Source organism: Platalea leucorodia, assembly GCF_965183815.1.
Source record: "Platalea leucorodia genome assembly, chromosome: 1".
Classification (NCBI taxonomy): Eukaryota; Metazoa; Chordata; class Aves; order Pelecaniformes; family Threskiornithidae; genus Platalea; species Platalea leucorodia.
Window position 1 is genome coordinate 79,696,486 of NC_138823.1, and position 22,051 is coordinate 79,718,536.

The following is a 22,051-nucleotide window of genomic DNA, read 5'->3' on the forward strand; positions in this document are numbered from 1 at the left end:
GCTAAACGAAATGGCTGGAGCCAGTGCAGGGGAGCAGGGAAAGGAAGGGGCGAGACGGTCTCACTCAGAGCCAGCGAGCTGCCAGGTGGCTCAGCCAGTGCTGCCGGCTGTGCCCAAGGCGGCGAGGAAGAGTTCCCCGGCACAGGTGAGGCAGCTCCAGAAAACATCTAGCTGTGTGACACGCAAAGGTGACACCCTCTTACAGGTATTTGGGTCTCTTCAGAACCCCAAGGAAAGGGGTTTGGACTGGTTTGCAGGTGTTCAGGAAAATTACAGCCCCCCCCCCCCCCTTGAGCCCTCTTTGGAAAGATTAAACGAGCACCAGCAACAGAGCTGCTCAGCGACTTCAGCCATAAAATAGGGCAGAAAGATTCGGATGAAATGGGAATTATCCTCACATTTTTCTTCCTTTTAAATCATCACAAGTAAAATTACAAACCCTTACGGTCATTTGGTTCATTTAAAGAGCGTCTTCATTACTTAGATAATTACTCACCCAGAGAGTGTATTCAGCAGAGAGAGCAGCTGAGCAGCCATCTTCTCGAGGCAAGTAAAAACTGGACTGACAGTCTGACAGACTCTCTGCATGGTAAATTTTGCAACTAAATCTTTGAATTCCAAGTCACTGAAAACTGCTAAGCTAACATTATCAGAGATAACAGTGGGCAGAGATAATCCCTGGAAGAGTGGACAAGAGGTAATGGAGGCAGTGAGGAGGAAAGAAAAATACGTTGACATCTATGGCATCCCTCTGATTTAAAACAAGATTGACTTTTTGACCCAAATTCTTCTGACTATTGTGTAGACAAGAGTCAAAAGCAGCCATAAAGGCTTGCTCTGGTCTGCTAAGGAATATATTATTTAAAAAGAAAGTGATTCAATATAATCCTCCTTCAGTGTCTTCCCAGTTTCCTAGCATTCTCTTTTCAAGATTTTTACTCAGCAATGACTTTGGACAGAGTTGTAAAAGACTTGATCTGAAGCTGGGGAATAGGCCTCCAACAGCATCTTGAAAATAAGAAAGCCAAATAAGCCTGTCACCCAGCAGGCTGGCCACCAGGGACCCTCTCTAGGTTGCAGAGCATCCCGTCTACCAACACGTTATGCGTTAAGATGAGTACAAAAATCAAAATAACCACTAACAAGCAATATCACTTATATCCTTCCCTGTGTACCTGTGCTAAATATGTTCAAGGTGCCCAGGCTTGCCCTTTGTAGAAATAATGCCGGCTGGAGGAGCTGGAGACCAGAGGCAGGCTGCAGAGCAGTGGCAGGCTGGCTGTAGCACACACACAGATCAAACAATGAAAACCTGAAATCAGCTCATTCAGAATAGGAGACGTCGAGCAATTGGTTTCAGTATGGACGTATTCCTTAAGTGAGTCCAAGATTGCTCCTCTGTGTTAACAGGGAGGCCAAAAGGTCGTTTCTAGGGGGGTTAACGCAAACCAGGGCTTCAAATATGCTGTGAAGCAAAGGCTTCCTCAGATGTAAACCTCAGAAATAAAACTCGTCAGCTGCCTAACTCATACAGGGATAGTCCTGTATCAGCTCAGTTTGACTGGATCCCCCCCGGGAGCTCTAAACATTGTCTATCTGGTGATCCTGAGGACATTCTTTCTCTAGGATCTCCCCCAACAAAAATAAAAAAAATTAAAAAAAAAAAAAAGTGCTCATCATCCCCAGGTACCATTCCTCTCACAGCACCTTCTCTGCTTGCAGAAGGCCAGTGGGGGTTATTTCCAGGGAAAGACAGTTTGGAAAGTCCACCAAGGAATAGGACAGGGAAATTGTACTCAGAGATGTAGTGTTTGAAGTGTTCCTGACCAAGCTCTTCAGTCATCCAAGTAAGCAAAAAATGTAATGTTCACAGATACCTCCAAAGGTATTTCTGGCTGTCACATTATTACAAAGGAGGCCTGGAGAATGTCTCATGGCACGTGAGAAGAGCCAACTCGCCTTGCTTCTGCCAGGAGAATTCCTGTGTACAGCTAAATATGGCATTTAAGGAAAACCTCATAAACTCTGGACCCTTTTTATGTTGGCTGTGGAGCTGCTGACCACTGAGAAGCACAAATGATGTCAGCCAGAGCCATGCTTAAGCCAAGACGTGCTAAATACACTGAATAAGGACATCACACACTTGGCAAACTGGATGCCCCCGATCAGTGCCCTAGCTATAAAATACCTATGTAATTAAGTCATATTAATCATACATGAGAGTAAATTAAACCATACCTATAAAACTACCTATTGGTAGCATACATACGTATCATTCATACATAAAGTAATAGGTGCTATATATATATAACATCTATATATATTCACATACATTTAGAAATTTATAAAATATATACATATAAAAGGCCTCTCACCTGCCAGTGATCATGTGAAGCACTCAAATATGTTAATGATGACCATCTCTAAGAAAGCTAGCACTAAATAATTGTTCTGTAAGAGGAACAAATCATTCAGGGTATAATGTGGAGGCTACAAAGAGAAAACAGACCAGCTGCCTTTTCACTGAACACTGTGGAGCGCTTGCGTGGAAGGAGGCAGGGGATTCTGTGAAAAATCGCACTTCATGGGGTAATTAAAGTTATTATGCATATTAATTTTGCCTAGTCAGGTTTAAATTTGGCACTTCTCTTGGCACATTTGAATTGACAATGTTCATAGCATTCTTTTATGGCTATAAAACTGTGCAGAGGTTTGTGGATAATTACTGGGCCAAATGCTGCTGTTTCAGTCCACTCTCCAGAAAGCAGAAGAGGCTGGGGAAATGGGTTCAGGTGGTTCCTTTTCCCCTTCCCATCCTAGCAGCTTCCCACATGAATGGTAGTTTGCTGCTTTGCACAAGACCTTCCTCCCAAACAAATCAAAAATAAACAGAAACCCTCAAGAGGCAGATGTGAAAAATCCATGCTAGCAGGCGCCATCCTGGATGCATTCAGTGATTTCTCATAAGGCACTGATAGAACAGCGAGCTCTTGTAAATGAGGGTAAAGGAAGGGACACAGGAACTGCTGCAACATCTCTGTTTGCATGTGTGTGGTATTTTGACTTTCAGTGCAGCAGTAACAGAAATCTGCTCAGGGCAGTGTTAATCACCAAAGGCGCTTTCTCAGTCTCTATACGCAGCTTTCTACTGACAAAGGTGATAAAATATTTACTTTCCAACTGCACGTGGCAGCAGGAGCTACGGTTTCCTCGTGCTTGCTGCCATTGTACGGACGCCAGCTTCTTGCAGGAGGCAGTACTGTGGGGATGCTCTGCCCTGTTGTGTGACAGTGCTAACGTGACACAAATCAATAAGCGATGCCGTTAACTAATGGCCCCGCTAAAAGTTCTGTTCCAAAACAAGGTGCAACAATGTTTCAAAAGAATGTATGAATGTAGTCCTATTGAAAGCAGACATGCTGTATTACCAGCTTGGCGGCTTTCCCGGGGAAATGCAGTGGAATAGTTGTCACTCAGGATTTACCCCGTTTCTGTGGAAGGGAGATGTGGTCTTTGACCACCTGGTATCCTTTTCCAAAAACTGCAGTCGCAGCCTCCTGAACTGTATCATTACAAGTGAAATAAAACAACATTCGTTTGGTGAGCAATAGAACTGAACAGACTGGTCATATTAAACTAATTTTGCTTTGTTTTGCTCTCAAAAATGTGTTTAGCAAACTCTAATTCGACTAACATGCTCAGTTAAAAAAATACCTTGTGGATGTTTCACACCATCACCTTTTCACTTGTGGTTTGTGAAAACTATGGTTTTTATTCTTTGTACGATTGACTGTATTAGCCTTTTTTTTATGTTCATGGGCACAATGGGCAGTGTTTACCTGGGGCTTCCCAGCCGCTACGAGGCAGCCTTCTGCAAGGGCCTTTTTAGGATGACATAGGGTTTTCTGCACCAGCATTCCCGAGAGTCTGCACTCGCTCTTTGCTAGAAGAAACTCTGTCAGCTACCGAGCGGCCGAGCCACAAGGACCAGGCTTCGTTGTGTGACAGCGGTCACACCGTCACAGTGACTGATGGGCACTTGTTTTGGTTGTATGCTCAAACTGGGTTCTCCACGTTTTTGGGTAATCGCTTGTCCAACAACTTGCCCATTTATGAACCTTAAATACCCTGAGTGGTCTGAAGGTTTCCGTGACTGACTAAGCTATTGTGCTCAGGGAAAGCCAAGGATAAAGTGCTGGACTAAAACTGCATGTCAGCTCTCCAAAGAAGAAATAGCCAGGTATCATGGCAAGGTCTTGTCTGTATTTAAAAACAGAACCAAAAATTAAAAAAAAGTTGAACTGGCTTAACTGAAAAGTTAAGCTGAACAAATGTACACAGACTCTTTTGGGTTGGTTTTAATCAGGCTAATATTCACTTGACTTAATCAATCAGAACCAGTTTGAGATTAAAGCGATATAAATCATTCATCCTGAAATCAGAGTTTTCACCCAGAGAGCTGTGGCAGCTTAACTAAATTGTTTTCAATGGGGAGTGCTGCCCTGCCATTGGGCAGAGGGCCGTGTCCTTGACCAGGGGGAAGGCTCTGCCCTGAGCTCTCTGCTGACCCATTCTGTTTGCGCTGCAGCTTTCATTTTTCCAACAGCACGGTAAGGTACTTGTTTCTCTTCTACAGCTCATCGTTGCTGAGCTCTCTCATACACAGCAGTCAATGGCACCTCCTGGAGCAGTTCAGTGCCTCTTGCTCACCTTCAGCTAATTACCAGTCTCACTTTCATTAACATGGCTTGCAACTGCCAGAGACCCTTCCCCTCGCACAGTCCCCAGCACCACGCTGCAGCTTTGCTCTGTCATTTGGATTTGGGAAACTTCCAACCCCTGCGTGCAGCGCTGGGTAAGGACTGCATCGTCGCCGTCCTCTGCAGAAAACTGCTCTCTTTCCATCAACTAAAACACTGGCTTAATCTTTAATTCAAGGCTGTCTTTTGAGGATCACAGCCCCAGCTCAGAAACAAAGTGAGCCTGACAACAGTCAAGAGGCAAAAGATGAAATATTAATCCATGCTTTCGTGACACCCAGGCTGGATTATAGTAATTCTCTGTCTGCAAGTCTTCCCAAGGCCGCCTCCTACAAAACAAAGCTTGTACGGAAGCCAGCCGTGGGATTTAACCATGTACTCCAGGCAAACAGCCTACCTCCCAGACACTAAGCTTGGGGCTTGCTTGGAGACCTCTATTCCTTCTTTATCTCCAGATATGCTCTTCAATTGCTGGGTGTAGAGCACATCCATAACTGTAGCTATTTTTAGTAACTAAAAAACATCTGAGCTTCAGGATGTGTCTACCTGTACAAGAAAGAAAAAAACCACAGAAAATCTATAAATGTGATAGGCAAAAATCTACAAACATGGTAGGCAAGCTCTGGCTCTTTCCCTCCTAAGCCCATCATCCCAGGACACAGGATGTGTGCTATATTGGTCACCCTTCTTCTTTTAGGGGATTGAGTGGCATTTCCTCGGGGCAAGAATTAGCTAAATTGAAAAAGCAACAGAATGAGGCTGTTGTGAAGAGCTGACTGTTGTACACCAGTCAGCTAGGATATGACCAAAGTAAAGAGAACGTGAGGTTGGATGAGAGAAAGGAAACCACCACCACAGGGCGATACGGCTGAAGAAAACACCGAGGGAAGAAAACAGACTAAAGCCAACATCACCATCCGGGTATTTCCAGAAGCATCAAAGCTGCAGCTGTTCCTGTGTTGGCACATGCTGGATCGAGTGCAGGGCTTATTCTGGCCACACTTGCTTGTCTCCTCTGTGCCTCAGTTTCCCCATCAATTAAACAGAAATATTTTCCTAACCCAGGTTAACTCCTAAGGGCAGCTCTTGGTTATCAGGTAATGGGGGAAAAGGATGGGTGGGAAAACCCACAGAAACAAAACCACATAATGAAAACTATGTCAATCAAGCAAACAGAGCACATGTCATCTATTGGCTTTGGAAAACCACATAAAGCCCTTTACAGATGGCAGAGGCAGTTTGGACGGCAGTGGCCGGAGTGGAGCCTGGGGCGATGCCAATGGTAGCCTGCAGGTGTCAAACGACGGTGAGGTGAGACACAGCCAGACCGCAGATCATCTGCTGCTCACGGCTGGGAGGTGGCCGAACCCGTACAGCTTCTGAAGACAAAGAAGTGCGAGAGTGCTCATGCATTAGCCACAGTATAGATATATACCATTAAAGGTATCATCCTTCAAAACCCATGGGAGAGAGAGAAAAAGCAAAAGAGAAAAAAAAAAAATATTTCCCTCAGAGTAACAGGAGGCTGATGGTGTCTTTGGCCTGTTTTTCCCACCAAGTGCTTTCCTCAAGTACACGAGTATTTGCTGTATTGTAAAAGTACACTGAAAGCTTCACCTAGAAATGCAAAGCTAAAAAAGTTTTGCATCATATACCACCATCACACCCTATTTTTCTGAAGAGCTCCAGCTTCTGGAGATTCCAGTGGGCTATTTAACGGATTTATAAAGTTATGAAAGTGAAAGCCAAGTCCATGCAGTCTAAATGCCATTAAATCCCTGTGTTGCCATTTCCCATTAGCTAGGCTCTTCTGAAAGCCTCGTGCCAGCCGAGAACACACATCAGGGAATGACACTTAGAAGCAATTTAAATGAACCCGGGGCAGGAGAAGAGAGGAGAGGGAGAGGCAGCGGCAGCAGCAACCCAGCAGCAGCAGCAAGTCAAACAAAGCCAGGTTCTAATTTAGCAGCGATAATCTCCCAGAGTTATTTAAAAATCCCATTAATGTACGGACAGGAATCTTCTATGCAATTGTGGGTTTGCACCCACCCAAAATAGCCTTTGGATTTCCAGGGAAGAGCAGAAGAAAGCAGCATTTCCTTCGCTCATGGCCTGAAGGCCTCTCCCCCGTGCCAGAGCAGGCATGCCAGTCACGTCACCGTTATCAAACCCAACCCAACCATCTGATAATAAAGCTTATGAAGCAAGTATGAGATGCTCTGAGCATGCATTGATAAATGCTTCAGGAGAAGAGCAGATATTTCACTATTTCTAGTCTGGGCAAGATTGCTTTTTAAACAGGCTGTGCAGTATTCAAGCATCAGCTTCTCTCAGTTCCTTTGAACTTGTCCAGAAATGTAGCTGAGGCAGGTGGTGTTTGGATGGGACTGTAAAAACTTCCGAGGCACCGAGAGAGAGAGTCACCGGTGAGGGATGAAGCAGAAGGTGGTAAACTGGGCCCTGGGGACGCCACAGCCAGCTGAGCCCAAACCCTGTCACAGGCTGGAGGAAACGCAGCACTTTCTCATCTGATTTATATGAAGTTACTGAACTCAATATAAAAATAAATACTATGGTCAGTACAGTAGTCAGACACCTTCTTTTGATATCAACTTGAACGTGTTTTACCCTGCCTTCAGCTTCAGTTTTAATGATGCTGCCAATCACCAACTTTGGGTTTCAGAGCCAACAATCCCATTGAGATGCACGAAGAGTACTTTTTTCTTAGAGACAGTTTCAGGCAGCCTACAAACCCATATATCAATGCACTGGTTACACTGCTCGCATTTTCAAGATAGCATCAAGAAAACCGTAGTGGTCGGAAGGAGGGGAAGCGGGAATTCTTGAGCACCAAGCTGCACCCAGACCTCCGCAGCAAAGTCTGCATCTGCAGCAAGGTCTGCACCTGTGAAATACTTCAGGAGCCGCTCACACCTTTCCTAGGATTCCTTGCAAAGTGTTTCTGCTAATTTCAATTATATTGGCGTCTTTCCCTTGAGAAAATATCTACTGAGTTAGGCAGCAAATGCTGGGATGCTGGCAGGGCATGTAGCTATCTAAAGGCTTTTTCACATCTGTTTTCACAGGCAAACCCTATTAAATTATAACAATAACCGCATGCATTTTACTGGTAAGCAATCAATTTCCATGATAGGTAACAAAAGCTTCCACTGAAAAGGACTAGAAATCCAGATCCCTTAAAAATCTGAGTCCGTATTCTAAACACCATGCTCTAGGCTTTGCTGTAAACACTGCTTTTTGAGGGACTCAACGTGTGCTTTTATTAGGTTACTCGTAAGCATCACAGGCAGATGCAGTCACATGTGGTGTGTAACCCCACGTATTTTATGTCTGGCACAAACTCAAAACATATCCCGTGGTCCAGAACAAAGCACTCTTGTTCCCCCCTCTCCCGTTGACTGCTCACCAGCAACAAGCCTTCGCAGACTCTCCTAAAGTATAGCGCCTGACGGCTGGATGCCACTGGTCACCAGAAACACCCCACGTGCTGGGGGTCTCCAAGCTGCCTGAGCCCCAAAGACCATGCAAGGCAGTGTCCTGAGAAGTGTCCCTGGCAGTGGCCCTCCAAACTTCTACATCAATAACATTTGGGTGTAAACCTCAGAGACCCTCACCAAGGAAGGGTAGAGAGATCATATTCTGGTCTTCCGTGCTGGTCTCCGGCTAAGACCAAAGGCTGTCCACTGCATCATCCATATAACTGACTGGGACAGAACAACACAGGGAGACTCACCTCTAATATGAAAGGCTGTCGAGAACACTCAAAACCACTTTCTGATACTTCATAACCTCTTTTAGGCTTCGTTGGTGCTCAAAGGCAGCCTTGAAAAGCCTTTTCTTTGAGTAACTGTTTTTTTTCCCCGATGTACAAATCTCTGCCATGCCCAGAGTCTCCCAACTCAGGTGACTCCAGGGGAAATTTCTGAGCAAGCCAAAGGCACCTTTTTGGTGTTACTGTTTCTCCCCTTGCTGAGAGGCTCTCATCTGGATGTCGGCAGCGACGATGTACAGCCAGGAGCGTGCCTAGCTCCCTCCAGGAGCGCAGCTCCAGTGGTGCTAAGTTTCAGGGAAGTAGGACAGGGAAGTTTTGAGACAGGGGTCACCAGAAGACCACGCAAGACAGTGTGGCTACCTCTTCTGCAAGAGCTGAAGGGAAGGGTGAAGATGATGGGATCTGTGCTTACAGAAATGATGGTGCCAGGCAAGTGAAAGCTGCAGGGCTCGCATGTGTATTTCTCCCTGTCACAGTTTTTGCATCCACAGAATATATGCTCATGATTTGCTTATTCCAAGTGCTGTAGACAAAGTAGTCCTGCATAGTTACGTGAGCTGCATTCACTTCTTTTCTGAATTGCACCTTCCTTAAGAAGTCTCATTTCTGCTCCTTCCAGCCCCAACTTCAACATTTCCAGGGTGCATTTCCAAGAAGGCTGTAGCATTTCCCTCTCAAAATATCAAGGTTAGATCAGCCCAGCTGCTACCATGATCTTTCGTTAATATCTTCCCCAAACTCTGTTCGTGTGCCAAACTGCCTCTCAGCGAATCTACAGAAAATGCCTACCTGACTCTCAGCATTCAGCGACAGTTTTAGGGAGTGACAAGATGCATGTTCAGCTTGAGGTCTCTCCCCTGGATGCTCTTCCAGCCACTGCTTTTAGGCACCTCCCCGCACCCGGACAAGTTCTCACCTCTGAAAACCCTATCCCACCACAAAACACCACCAGCCGCTATACCAAATTTAATCTGGGAGTTTGCAAGGGCTATGCAGGAGCCAGGCCATGGAGTGGCATGACAGCTTGTCCCTGAGAGTGGCTCACTGGGAAGTGAGATGCCAGCAGATGGGATAGGCCTACGTGTTATACGCTGCTGCCTCGGAGTGACTCCAGGTCCAACAGGTTCTGCTTACAAGTTAAGTCCCTCCTCCTACCCCTTAGCTGATGTTTTTGCAGAATCTTTCTCTCTCTGTCTCTCTCTCTTCTCTCCCTTGTTGTTGCTGATGGGAAAGGCTGTGAAGCCAGAAAAAGTCTCATCCAAATCCGCAGTGATCACACTGAAGCGATGCCCCAGCCAACTCCAGCAGATGCTGTCAGCAAGCTGCACTGCGATCAAAGATTTGTTCTTAAGAAGCATTTCTGTTAAGTTTGCAGAGTAAAAACAAGTTCACCTCTCCTTCTGCACTTGGAGAGCTTTGGCTGCACAGCTGATAGAAAGCAAAAAGTCTTCAGCTGTATTGTTATTAATGCCAGCAAATATGGCTGAAAATACACAGGGCTCATATTCATTGCTTGTAGCTTATATTACCCATTAGAACTATAATGCTATCAAAGTAATATTCTCCATTTACATCAGCTCCAGCATTTTACCTTGAGTACATATTATAAGCTATCAAAATGCAGTGGCCCATAATGAGCAGAAAGGTGCCATCTTTATTTAGACACCTTTCAGAGCAGTAGTGCTAGGTCACTAATGCTATTTAGAATTGCTTCTCAGGGTAATTGGTACATCTTTTCTTCCTGAAGTGCTGTGCTTTAATCTTTTCACTCTATAATCTCAGCCTTTTACAAACAGCCACAGAAATATTTGTATTTTCAGAACATCATAAAGGACAATAACTCAAGAGTGAAGTTCCTGCTTGATTCTGACTATTAAAAGCATTTCAACAGTATCTCCAGGCTGAGCAGATATCTTGCCAATTGCTTTGCAGTCTTGTTTGATTATAGGCAAAGCAACACATAAATAAAGGAGAAACTGCAGAGCAGTAACCCTGGGACTGCTTTTGTAAATTAACACGGAGTTGATATCATTCCTCAAAGAATGGTAGGGCTGTGGTAGGGCTTCTGTTTGTTTGTGCTGAAACATACTGTACACTCATTTATTAGGAATTGCAAAATTAGGACATTTTCCCCTAATTATTAAAATCAGGTAATACTAAATTATACAGCATGTATACATAAAGACGTACATGTACACCCATGTGTTAAAATAGTGATTCTTTTTTCCCTTCCTATCTAGTAAGTTAATTTACTCTGAAGCATTTTGTTCAATTGTTTTCAAAATAACTCAGGTTTTCACTCATGCCATCTTTTCTTCTAAACTTGCTATTCCAGCAAGGAGCACTGCATAGACAAGTGCTCCCTCTTCCAAGGAGCTCTGATGAATTCCAGTCTCATATTTTTGAAATCATGGGAGCTACTCAACGTCAGGCCGGGGTCATATTTTGCATGACAAATTTCATTTCACTCCCTGAAGCCAGGGCTTTACAACATGTCTGGGAGTCAGCAAAAAGTCCAGAAACCAATGTTAAAAAAGCGGCTTATTAGCCAGCAAGCCGCAGAACTGAAGATAGGACATAAAGTCATCTAACACTGACATTCGTCTGCAGAGCTCCACAAACACAACTCACATAAAGCAAAGGATCTGCCCACAAGTCTTTTCCTCCACCATTTTTCAGGTTGATATGCCTTACAGTGTTTGAGAAGAGAGACATGTGGAGGTCCCTACCTCATACAAAATATCTAGTTTGACACTCCATTCCTGTAAAATAAATCTGAAGTTACTTTAATTCTTTGGGGAGTATCACTGAAGGTAACAGGACTCTGCAAACACAAAGTAGAAATCCTCTCTGAAAGACTGGTGGCCTGCATGGGATGAGAAAATAACTTGCCTTAAGGATTAGAATTTAGGATTCCTAGATCTGTAGGAATCCTAAATCTCCCAGGAGAGATCTGCTTAGATGCCATTGGAAACATTTTCTGTACCTTTTAAGGGATAGATTCTGCCTTTTAAGATTCTGCCTTTTAACCTGCTCCCACTGAACAAAGTCATACCTGTTGCAAAGGACCGACCATCAGAGGGTGACACACGCTGCGCACAATGACGGCCAGGAACAAAACTGTGTCCGTAAACAAACTAAACATATAAACCTAGGAGACAGGAATATGAGCAGTCATGATAAATAGTCAGATCACGCTCTATACCGTCCATAAATATTTATCTTAGCAACAATTGGCTAATGGCGAAGCAGCTATCAGCATGCAAAGTAGAGCCCTTGTACTACGACGTATAGGTTTTCAGCGTGTACATTGTAGGAGCTATTCGGTGCGGTGAAAAGCGAGGCTGTGTGTTTAACGAATGTCCTCATAATAAGCTCAGTTGCAAGGCTTATTTAAGGCTTCAGCCTTTCATTCCAGACCCCACCAGCTGTCACAGTCATCACATCAGCTGTGGGGTAATGTTTATTCTGTTCTGGCCGATAAATCAGGCCCTAAAAGAGAATTCTTGCATTTGCTATTCATTATCTTTTATCCAGAGAGCAGGAATTAGATAAGGAATCAGCTTCTAATGTAGGTTTTTTATTAGCAACTCAGATTTAACACAGTGAAAAGCTACCTGCAAAACGGATGTGAAAGGTGTTCACCCACACTGTGTGTTCCAAGGAATCTGGTCTCACATTGCTTAATGCCTATGAGATGAATAAAATACTAGATTTTAGATTCTAAAATTGACTGTTCTCTCTCTTTGTAGGTACACGCACACTAGAATATTAATTAGGTCTCAGTTCAACTAGAATATGTCTCAATTCCACATCCTACATACACATACACCCAGTGCTAGCTTTTGCAGCAGAGATAATATATTTATACTAAATTTTGTAGGTTAAAAGAACGTGAAGTTTGTTAAAATATGTTTGCCTTTGCAGATTTTCCTCATCCAAAGGTCTCTCCCATGCAAAAAGATTCAAGGACATGTAGATTTACAAATCAATGAATTGTATTTTCAGTATATAATTAGGCAGTGGAAATTGAGGTCACCGAGCAGCATAAGAAACGGTCAGTATCCAGTTCTGAAATGAGATGATAGCTCAGTTTCTTTTCTCTCATCATCTAACGACAGTTTTACAGAACACAAGTGAATCCACTTCTGTGCTGATCCACTTACTATTCTCGTTTTAATACTTGAGACTTTACTGCTTTAGTCCCAGCTCCTATTCGCTGCAGATTCAAATACAGAAAAAAACGAATTAAGTGCCCAGCACTCCACCAGCACGTGCCCCCATCTGCTGGTCTTCGAAAGCTACAAGACCTTGAGCGTCCTCAGAGCTCCCCACTACCGTCTTACAAACCCAGCTGGCCCAGCCTGCCGCTGGGGACAGACCTGCTTGGAGCTGGGAACCAGAGCTCCGCTCAGCCCACGCTTCTATGATTCTCTGATATCAGACGCCAGGGACAACGGGGGGAAGTGAAGAAGACCAGGCCCATGTGTCTGCTCTGTCCTGCTGGCTCAAGACTACTATCCCCACCACTGTCCCACACCTCCTGGGCCTTCCCTGGCAGCTGAAGGCTGCCCGCTGTTTTATATCACCCACCCCACTCGCGAACCACTTCTGTGGGCTCTCCCTTTACTCCTTGACCTCGATCAGCGTCGGGAGTCTCTCAGCAGGAACCCGCTGTCCATGGCTCCCGTTTGGGAAAATCTGCCCTGAATTCACAGAAGCAATCACGGATTAGAACGGCTTTTTAAAGAAATGAACTGTGAGGTCAGCAGAACTCAAACAAGCAGAAGGTCAACCCTCACTGCCGAGCGATACATCACTTGAAAAATGAAATGAAGCCTAAGATTGGGTGTACGTGACTTTGGAAATAAGGCTTTTTTTTTAAATACTAAGCAAAGTTTTCAGATAAGTACAGTAGATTCACAAGTGTAAAACACGGAGAAAACTGATGCCTCTCTTCCTTCAGACCCAAACACAGCTTGCTGGTGCAATTTTACTCAAAAAGGCATTGAACATAGCTGTGGTTTCAGTCACGTCTGAAACATGACGAAATACTAGTTATTTCAGCTGCTGGCAGCATGCAGAGATGAGTAGCTAACTTTTGCTTTTCATTTTAACTAAATCCGCTGTTCTGTATTTCCAGAGACACCTCTGGTTTAAGACGGAAGCCAGGTTAGTTGCCGTGCTCTCCAGTGCACTTGCTCCTCCCTATGTCAGAAAGTGATGTCATTATCCTTCTTAACATGGTATCAGACATCCACCGACACCTGAGCCAGCCTACCAAAACCGGCTGTAAGAAGTTATTTTACATACCTTCATAACCTGCCACTTGTTTGTCAGCCAGAAAGAAGCATAAAAAACATTTTGCTGAACCAGCTTTAGTCACAAAGTTGTGAGGACGCACCAAAGGGAATACACGCGTCCTTACTGCTGGCTGTAGAGAGCTCACAGCTCGTTAACAGCTAAACAATTTTTATAATCCTTAAAATCGCTGTGGATTACAAATGCTTTTCTTTTTCTAAAGCCGCGAGTGACCTACAGAATGCCAGCCACTCGAGTTTTCTAAAAATATCTCCAACACAAGCTGGGCAGCAGAGATTATATTACAGGGCTTCTTTCAAGGTCACTTGGAAGATCTATGCTTGCAATGGCTTTAGCATCAGCATTTCGGTTTTGTCGCTGGCAGTGTTGGGAGTGTGTTTTGCAAAAAGTCATCAGCACCCATGCACGCCCATCAGCTCCAAGCAGTAATAAAGTACATTCTCAGCAAATGGCATTGTATTCTTGTTCCCACCTCTGATCAGCATCCTGAAGGGAAGGGAAACAGTCTCTGCAACAGAACTGACTTTGTTCATGGAGTGCTTTGTCAAACACAGCCCATTCCGCCTCTCCTCTCAGGCTTCCTATCTAAATACTAGTGGTACCATTTCATGAAAAGACTCAAAAAATAGTATACATTAGATGCAGTCTCTTCTCTTGATGGGGGATGAGGAAAACCAGTAAGTACACATTCCTGAAGGAGACCCAAGAACACAGCAACAAGCAAAATACAAACCTCCGCCTTCCTAAGAAAAACATGTGCACGCCAGAGGTGTGATAGAGAAATTTTGAGGAAAAATAAATTCTTTAGGAAAGCAAATCAGGTACTTAATAATTACCTTTACTAATTATACATAATACAATCATGCACAGGACTTACCAAAGGCTACAGCTACAACACAGATTTATTTTGCCCACTGGTTGAAGAAGTCTGATGAAGGTTTATCGCTGTAGACTTGACTCAGTTTCTTCTCATCGAGGCTCCTCCAGTCACTATGATCTGGATTCCCCTTTTACTGACAGAGCAGATAATGCTAGCTGTAACCAGTTATATTTAAGTGTCTTCATCTTGTGAGGGAGGAGGTTTGTGTGCAAAGAAATTCAACTAAAACAGAGATTTATCTTCTTAATTATTTATATCACTGCAGCATCTGACCAGCAACGTCTCTTCCTGCTGTAAAAGTAACTGTTCCCTTACTGGCATCCCCACATTTTCTAAAATGCAATTAACGTATCTTAATCATACAGCTAAAGGCATTGGCCTAGACTTAAATCTCATTTTAAACTTGATATACCCAAACCTGAAGGGGACATGAGAAGCAGTTTATAAAATCCACACCTCTCTCTTCCGTGAAGATGGTGAGTATTCAGAATGAAGTTATCCCAGAGGGACAAAAATGTATGTCCAATCCACCCCTTTCACCTTTGTATGAAGTAGATTGCTGTGAATATTTTCATTAAACAGCCAGGAGCATGTGATGATCATACCACCATGGATAAAAGTACGAGACATGTTTCAAGACATCCGATGACAAAAGGGTAAACCATACTGTTGAAACTAGAAGTAAGTAATTTCTAATTACTAATAACATTTGCAATACTGCTGATAGCAGGGCTAGGGAACTTGGAGTAATTATGGACAACTCAATCAGCAGCATGCCCATGCCAGATGTCACGCACATGCTTTTTCCCCAAATTTTAACGGAAGAAGACATCTTTTGAATAATGTAGCACATCATTATGTGAGTGCAGAGTCTAAGGATGTAACATTACAACAGTCCCAGGGCAGTAAATCTATCATATCTGCACTGTATCATATATATTTGTTGTATTATATACACACTACACATATACTAAATACAGGATGCCCAAAGTATCAGAAAGCTTCCAGAAACACCGCGACCACTTCTCCAAACTCTTTGTGAATCAGTTGTGTCACGGCATGAACTATGTAATGTTAACTGCAGTTTTATGAGAAGCTTGCCACTTCTGATTACAGTATTTTCTTTTTCTGAAAGAAGATTATAACTTGAAAAGCAATGGAAAATGTTAAATTTCATTTCCTTTATCATACTGATTTATTACCAGGCTTAGATTCTATAGCTTCACAAAGATCGAGTGAGGATCTCCAATTTCATGGTGGAAAACAGTAACTCCCATTCTAGCTGGCAGCATCTAGTTTTTATTTTAAATGAGACAGGACTATCCAAAACAGCTCATCCACCATGCCATAAAACTTCCTAATAAATTTCACTATCTATAAAATGTTGATTAGTCATGCAGCATTCTGTAATAAAATCCCATAAACCCCATGAAACCACACCCTGCTGATTTACATTGTACTTACAGAAAAAAGAGCCCAATACATAACTTCATGCTTTATTGTTGCATTATCGCCACATTGACAATTACAGAAAATTTCTTTTGCAATCATTTCAAGGTAACATCTTAACATCTCCAGTGCTGGTATGTTATTTTAACATATTTTTAAAATATCAATAACCGTCAGTAGGCAATCCAGATCACCAGTTATGATTCTTTATTTTGGGCAAGGTAATGCTTTGGTAAGGACACTGATGTATAAACATGGATACCTCCCAACAATATATAACATGCTGTCATACAGAGACATTTTCTAACCATATAGGAATTCCTGCACTCTAAAAGCCACTAAAGCTATCTTGAGAGTCATATTCCATTGTACAAACTTACATATCCACCTAAGTAATCAAAGGCAAAATTCAGGTATTGTCTATATATGCTGCATATATTGCATTAACAACCAGGAGCAGTAGTTCGTAATTCAAAAGCATCCATGTTCCTAACTTTTCGTATCAGAATGGAAATGTGGTGTTGCTTTCAGAAGACAGAAATACGCATTTCTACCAGCTATTACTAGACACAGAGTAGAGGTACCCAGCCCCACCTAATTGTGTGCTTCTACACTGGGGTACGTTTAGTTCTCCGCTGCAGTCAATGGAGTCGAGAGTGATCCAGCTCATCTTGAAAGACACTTCCATTTGGTCAAAGATGCCATACCTAAACTCTACCGACTGTCTTGCCTACATCACCATCGACTACAGCTGGAGTCTATAGACACTCTCAGATGTAGGCACAAGACTATCCAGCTCACTCTCAAGCCAGCAGCTACCAGTACGAAGCAACTGCGATGGTCTGCTTCATCGCTGATGCAGCACACTGACAGCTACTGGCTGCACCATCAGTGAGATGCCACCACTTTCTGTCCTGAATCTGCAAATGTTCCTGCCAGCAATTTACCTCGTGCAGATATTCCATGAGGCTCAACAACGCTACCCTTATGAATGAGTTACTCATGTGTGAATCACTTGTACACTCATGAGTGGCTACAAACAAGTCTCAGATGTACCGACATCAGAAACAGAAAACATTTTAAAAGTTATGCATATGCTAACACAGAATAATTCTTATAAACAACGCTCGTTCCTTAAGGCAAGTACGGTTATCTAATTAAATTGAAAATAAGGACTGCATATACAGATTGTACATTCTTCCTTGGGTGTAAAATAAATATATCCATGCATATCCTTTGCAAAACATCATTTCCATTTCAAGCCTATGAAGAGATGGAAATGCCAGGTCCCTCTCACCCACATTAAGTGAGTGATTCCACTTGTGAAATGGCCCATATTTCACGTGATTTTGTTGTGGTTGTTTTATATCAGTTACTCAGGGAATAATTATTTAATCTGCAGAAATTAAAAAAATAGTATTTTTAAAACTCTCCTCACTGGTTTTCTATACTATTTGATCTTAAACATAAATGAACTAGTAAAGCTCCAAGTGACCCCAAACTTTCACTGATTTGCCAGATGAATGTTTGCAGCACTAGCTCTGGCACCCACTTTTTTGATGTTATTAGAAGTTTTATAAACCTAGAGGGTACTAAAGGCTGTACTGCATTCATAGTCAGTTAAAAACAGAAGTACACTTTAAAAATGTAGGTGGAATGTTTAAAAAGTTATTTTCCTGGGTTTTACAGAGATGAGTTGCAGAAGGAAAATGATAGGGCTAAGTGATTTTGAACTGTGCAACCAAAAGATCTAATTATGTAGCCAAAACAAATCCTATTGCTCTATTTGAAAAGTAGCTGTTATTCCCTCGTATCACTACTTTCCTTATTCACAACAAGAAGACTAGGAAAAAAATATGATGTGCAACAGAGGCTGGGTCATAAAGTTAAATATATTTACTAATGGTATCTCTTAATTTCATATAATGATCTCAAACCGTAAGTTAAAAAAAAGAAAACAGATTTTTTACCAGTTTGTTTTAAGTTCAACTCTGGAGGGTCCTGAGCTCCTTCAGCTTGCTATTGGAATTGAGAAATCATCATCTCATAAAAATACAGCCCCCAGTGAGACCCATGAGATCACAAATCAGTTGCCTACAGCAGCAGTGTTCTTGTGACCCTGATTTCTCTCCCCTCTCCATACCTGCAGACCTCCAAATGGAAGAACCTCAGCAAGTCTGTGCAAGTGGAAAGGGGTGTAAAGAAGATTCAGCTGGATTTCTGCCCACTTGGGAATGTTTTTGGGCCCTTTTATCATCTCACTAGTTGAAATCAAAGGGCACAGCTACTGGAGTGTAACACTGTAGGATACTGCAACTGTTCTACATAATCAAGACAACCACCGATTTCTGTCTCAACACACACAACAAACTCCCTCCAGATAGTAAAGGTACCAGTACAAAAGGGCTATTCTTCCTTACCGGCTTAGCATAAAAACTACATTAACTACCTGCTATTGCGATGCCACAACTAAAAGTACAAGTTTTAAGCTTGTTTTAATCATATTATTCATACTAAAGTTTTATCTTGGTAATAAGAAAATCTTATTAAAAAACCCACCCTTGATCAGCAAATACTTAACAGGTTGTTATCCCAGATGGAAATTTCCCTAACAATGTCTTCATTCTTATTAACCCTTGAGAATTAAAGTAAAAGAAACAGCGTATTATTTTAGAGGTCAATGTTCCTGATTTGACAGTGTGAATCCTAAAGGGTTTTCATCTTCTCTCAAAAACGTATTCACTGACGGCAGTTTGGCTGAGATTTTGATGGAGAGCTCACTTGCGAGGCTGGTGGATGTGCTGTTTGACATGTTGTGGGTGAGGAAGCTTTTCCACAGAAGGATGCGGTTTCTGATGAGCCACCTGAGCCGCAGCTGGAGGGAAGTCCTTATCCCCCTGTTCAGAGAATACACCAGGAAAAATTTAAGACATCTTAAAAGCATGCCTTCCAGTTCAAGTGGATGTAAGTTTTTAAAAACGCGAAGAGCAGATGGAAAACAGTGTTGCATGTTACTCTGAAGTCCCACTGGACACATCCTATCTTGCCACTCTTTTAGCAAACTTCAAAATTTCACTTATGCGAGTTTCACCTCTTCCAATTACACACGCCATCCAAGAACTCAGTATCTTAAAGTGACCCAAGGGAAAAAGCCCTTTCCTATCTTCAGTGCTTAAGGGCTCCTCATGCTACACCACTTTCACTGGCCCTGTATGGTCAGATCTCCTTGACCTATTCGGTTTTCACAGAGCAACCAGAAAGAGGAGACTATTTCACAAACAAGGTAAGGCAGCGTGAAGAACTGCCTGCACAAGGAAACTTACTGCAGGCACGCCAGTTCCGTGGGAAGAAAGGCAGGATCTAAAACTTCTTTTGACTCAAATCTTAGGGGTGGCTGGCTTTTAAATTTAACATGCTCTTTTAGCCAGGTCTGCTAGCATTAGTTCTCACATGCTGCTGTTGGGCAGGCTCAGTTCAGGTGCAACCCTTATGCCACCTATTTACAACTGCCATTTCTAGGGTCAGTCCCATGAAGTTTTCAAAAAGCAACAGGAGACAACTACTACCAGTGCTTGGTGGCAGGGGGAAGAGAACAGCACCACAACTTCCCTCTTTAGAAACTGGGACAAACATATCATAAGCCAGAAAATCCCTGTATTCCACCAGCTCACAGGGTGACAACCTTACACAGAGGTATTTTGTACACAGCTGACATCTCAGACGGCCTGTTTTACACTTGATCCCATTTCAATCCACTCCAAATTCTTCCTTCCTGTTCTGACATAACTTTTTTTTTTTTATCTTGATCACTAGGTTAACTTTTTACATTTTTTCACTTTTTTCTCTTCTCCAAGTTGTTTCCAGTTTTCAAAGATCTCATCTTCTCAGATTTGACATTTTCTACCTTCTTTCCCCCTGATGCTGCTGTTTGCCTTTTCTGTACCTCTCTGACCCCTCACACCTTGTTGTCTCAAACAGATGATGTGAAAGCAGCTCTTCTATGACTTGTGGGTACTGTAACAGCTGAGCAGATGACAGAGTTGGTCTGTAAGTGTCAGCAGGAAATGTCTATCTTCAAATCAAAATATCATAGAATAATTCAGGTTGGAAGGGACCTCGGCTGAAAGCAGAGCTAGCTATGAGATCAGACCAAGTTACTCAAGGTTTTTATCCAGTCTCGTCTTGAAAACCTCTAAGGACGCAGACTGAATAGCCCCTCCAGGCAACCTGCTGCACTGCCTGAATGTTCTCACAGTGAAAAAGTTTGTTTTTTTTATGTCTAGTCAGGCCCTTCCATTTCAATTTGTGTCTGTTATCTCCTATGTGCCTACCATATACCACTCCAAACAGCCTGGCTCTATCTTCTTTATAACTTCTTTGCAGATGTGGGAAGGCTGCTGTTAGGTCCTCCTAAAACCATCTCTTCTCCATGCTTAACGAGGCCTGTTCCCCCAGCATCTTCTCCCAGGGCATGTGCTCCAGCCCCTGACCACCTTGGTGGCCCTCCAGTGAACTCGCTCTGGTTTATTAACACCTTTCATACACTGGGGTGTCCAAAACTGGATGAACTATTCCGTATGTGGTCTAATGCATGCTGAGCAGAGGTGGATAATCCCTTCCTTCCATCTACCAGCTACTTTCCTGTTAAGGCAGCCCAGGATGCTGTTGGCCTTCTTGCTGTCCTGCATGCGGCTGGCTTGTGTCCAGCTGCTGCCTGCCATTCTTCCAGCCTGCCCAGGTCCCTCCATAGCAGCCCTGCCCTCCAACTTAGTAACTGTTCCTCTCAATTTGGTGCCATCCACGAACCTGATGAGAAGCCTTCTGTCTGATAAAGACGTTAAACAGGACAGGTCACAGTATATAAACCTCCACTTGACACTGATGAGAACTATCAGGAAACTTGAAAATACAATTGAAAAATCACTGTGGGGTCAAAAAAGCATTGCTAGGTTTTGTTTATTACACAGAGAAGAAATTTTGATACATGTTTGGGAGCTATAAAGTCTCAGAAAATGATAGAACAATTTTGCTCTTCATAGGTTAATAAATAAACCTGTAGCTGACAGCTTACTGAGGATAAGTTTGGTACCCTATCAAGTAATTGATTAGCTAGAGAAGAGCTGAGTTACAAAATCAAGAAAATAGTTTCTTTCCATTTTGAATCTTTTGCATGCCTACTAAACTGAGGACCTGTGTTTTTTATGTCTATCTCCTATGTCACTCATAAAAAAAAAATCACTACCCTACAACTGTTAAAGTGCTATCAAAATTACTAAACGTTAATGCAATAATCAGTTAGAAGTAATTAGGCATCTAAATGCCTGAAAGGTATCCACCTTGGTGCAGATGGAGGTCCAGGAAATACAGCAGTGCCTGCCTGCTACCCCTGTGGGCTGGGGAAAACTGCATCAGCTCACTCCTTCCACCTACATGATCTGACACAACCACAGCATCTTACAGGTAAACCACCCCATTACACACCCCAGTGATGTAAGGCCATCATGACAGAGGTACCCGTCATGTAAAGCCATGATAAAAACCCTGTCAGAACACACAAGGCATGAATTACTGATCATATGATTAATGGCTAATTAACACTACTGATTTAGCTTATGGATTTCCAGGTCCTGCCTGCTGTTAAAATCCAGGGAATAACGCCTTGAATCCCAATAGCAGCTGAAACACGTATCTTCAAACACACATCCGTACTAGGCAGGAGTGTCGCTCCTCATCACAGATCAAGCTATAGCAGCAGACTTACACGCAGCCGCTTTCAAAGAAAATTAATGCAGTAGTATCTAGCTTAGATATGAAAAAAAGATCCAATAAACTTAAAGTGCTAAAATT

The 22,051-nt window shown here is 42.9% G+C and overlaps 1 protein-coding gene across 1 annotated transcript in view; it reads right to left on the bottom strand.

Annotated features, from left to right (window-relative positions):
- Positions 1–16,318: 16,318 nt before the first annotated feature.
- Positions 16,319–22,051, bottom strand: part of DAP (death associated protein) — a 56,735-nt gene continuing 51,002 nt past the window's right edge. The window contains exon 4 of the mRNA XM_082310446.1: positions 16,319–19,101. Within this exon, the coding sequence (XP_082166572.1) occupies positions 18,982–19,101 (120 nt within the window). The 3' untranslated portion in view covers positions 16,319–18,981. The remainder of the gene's footprint in view (positions 19,102–22,051) is intronic.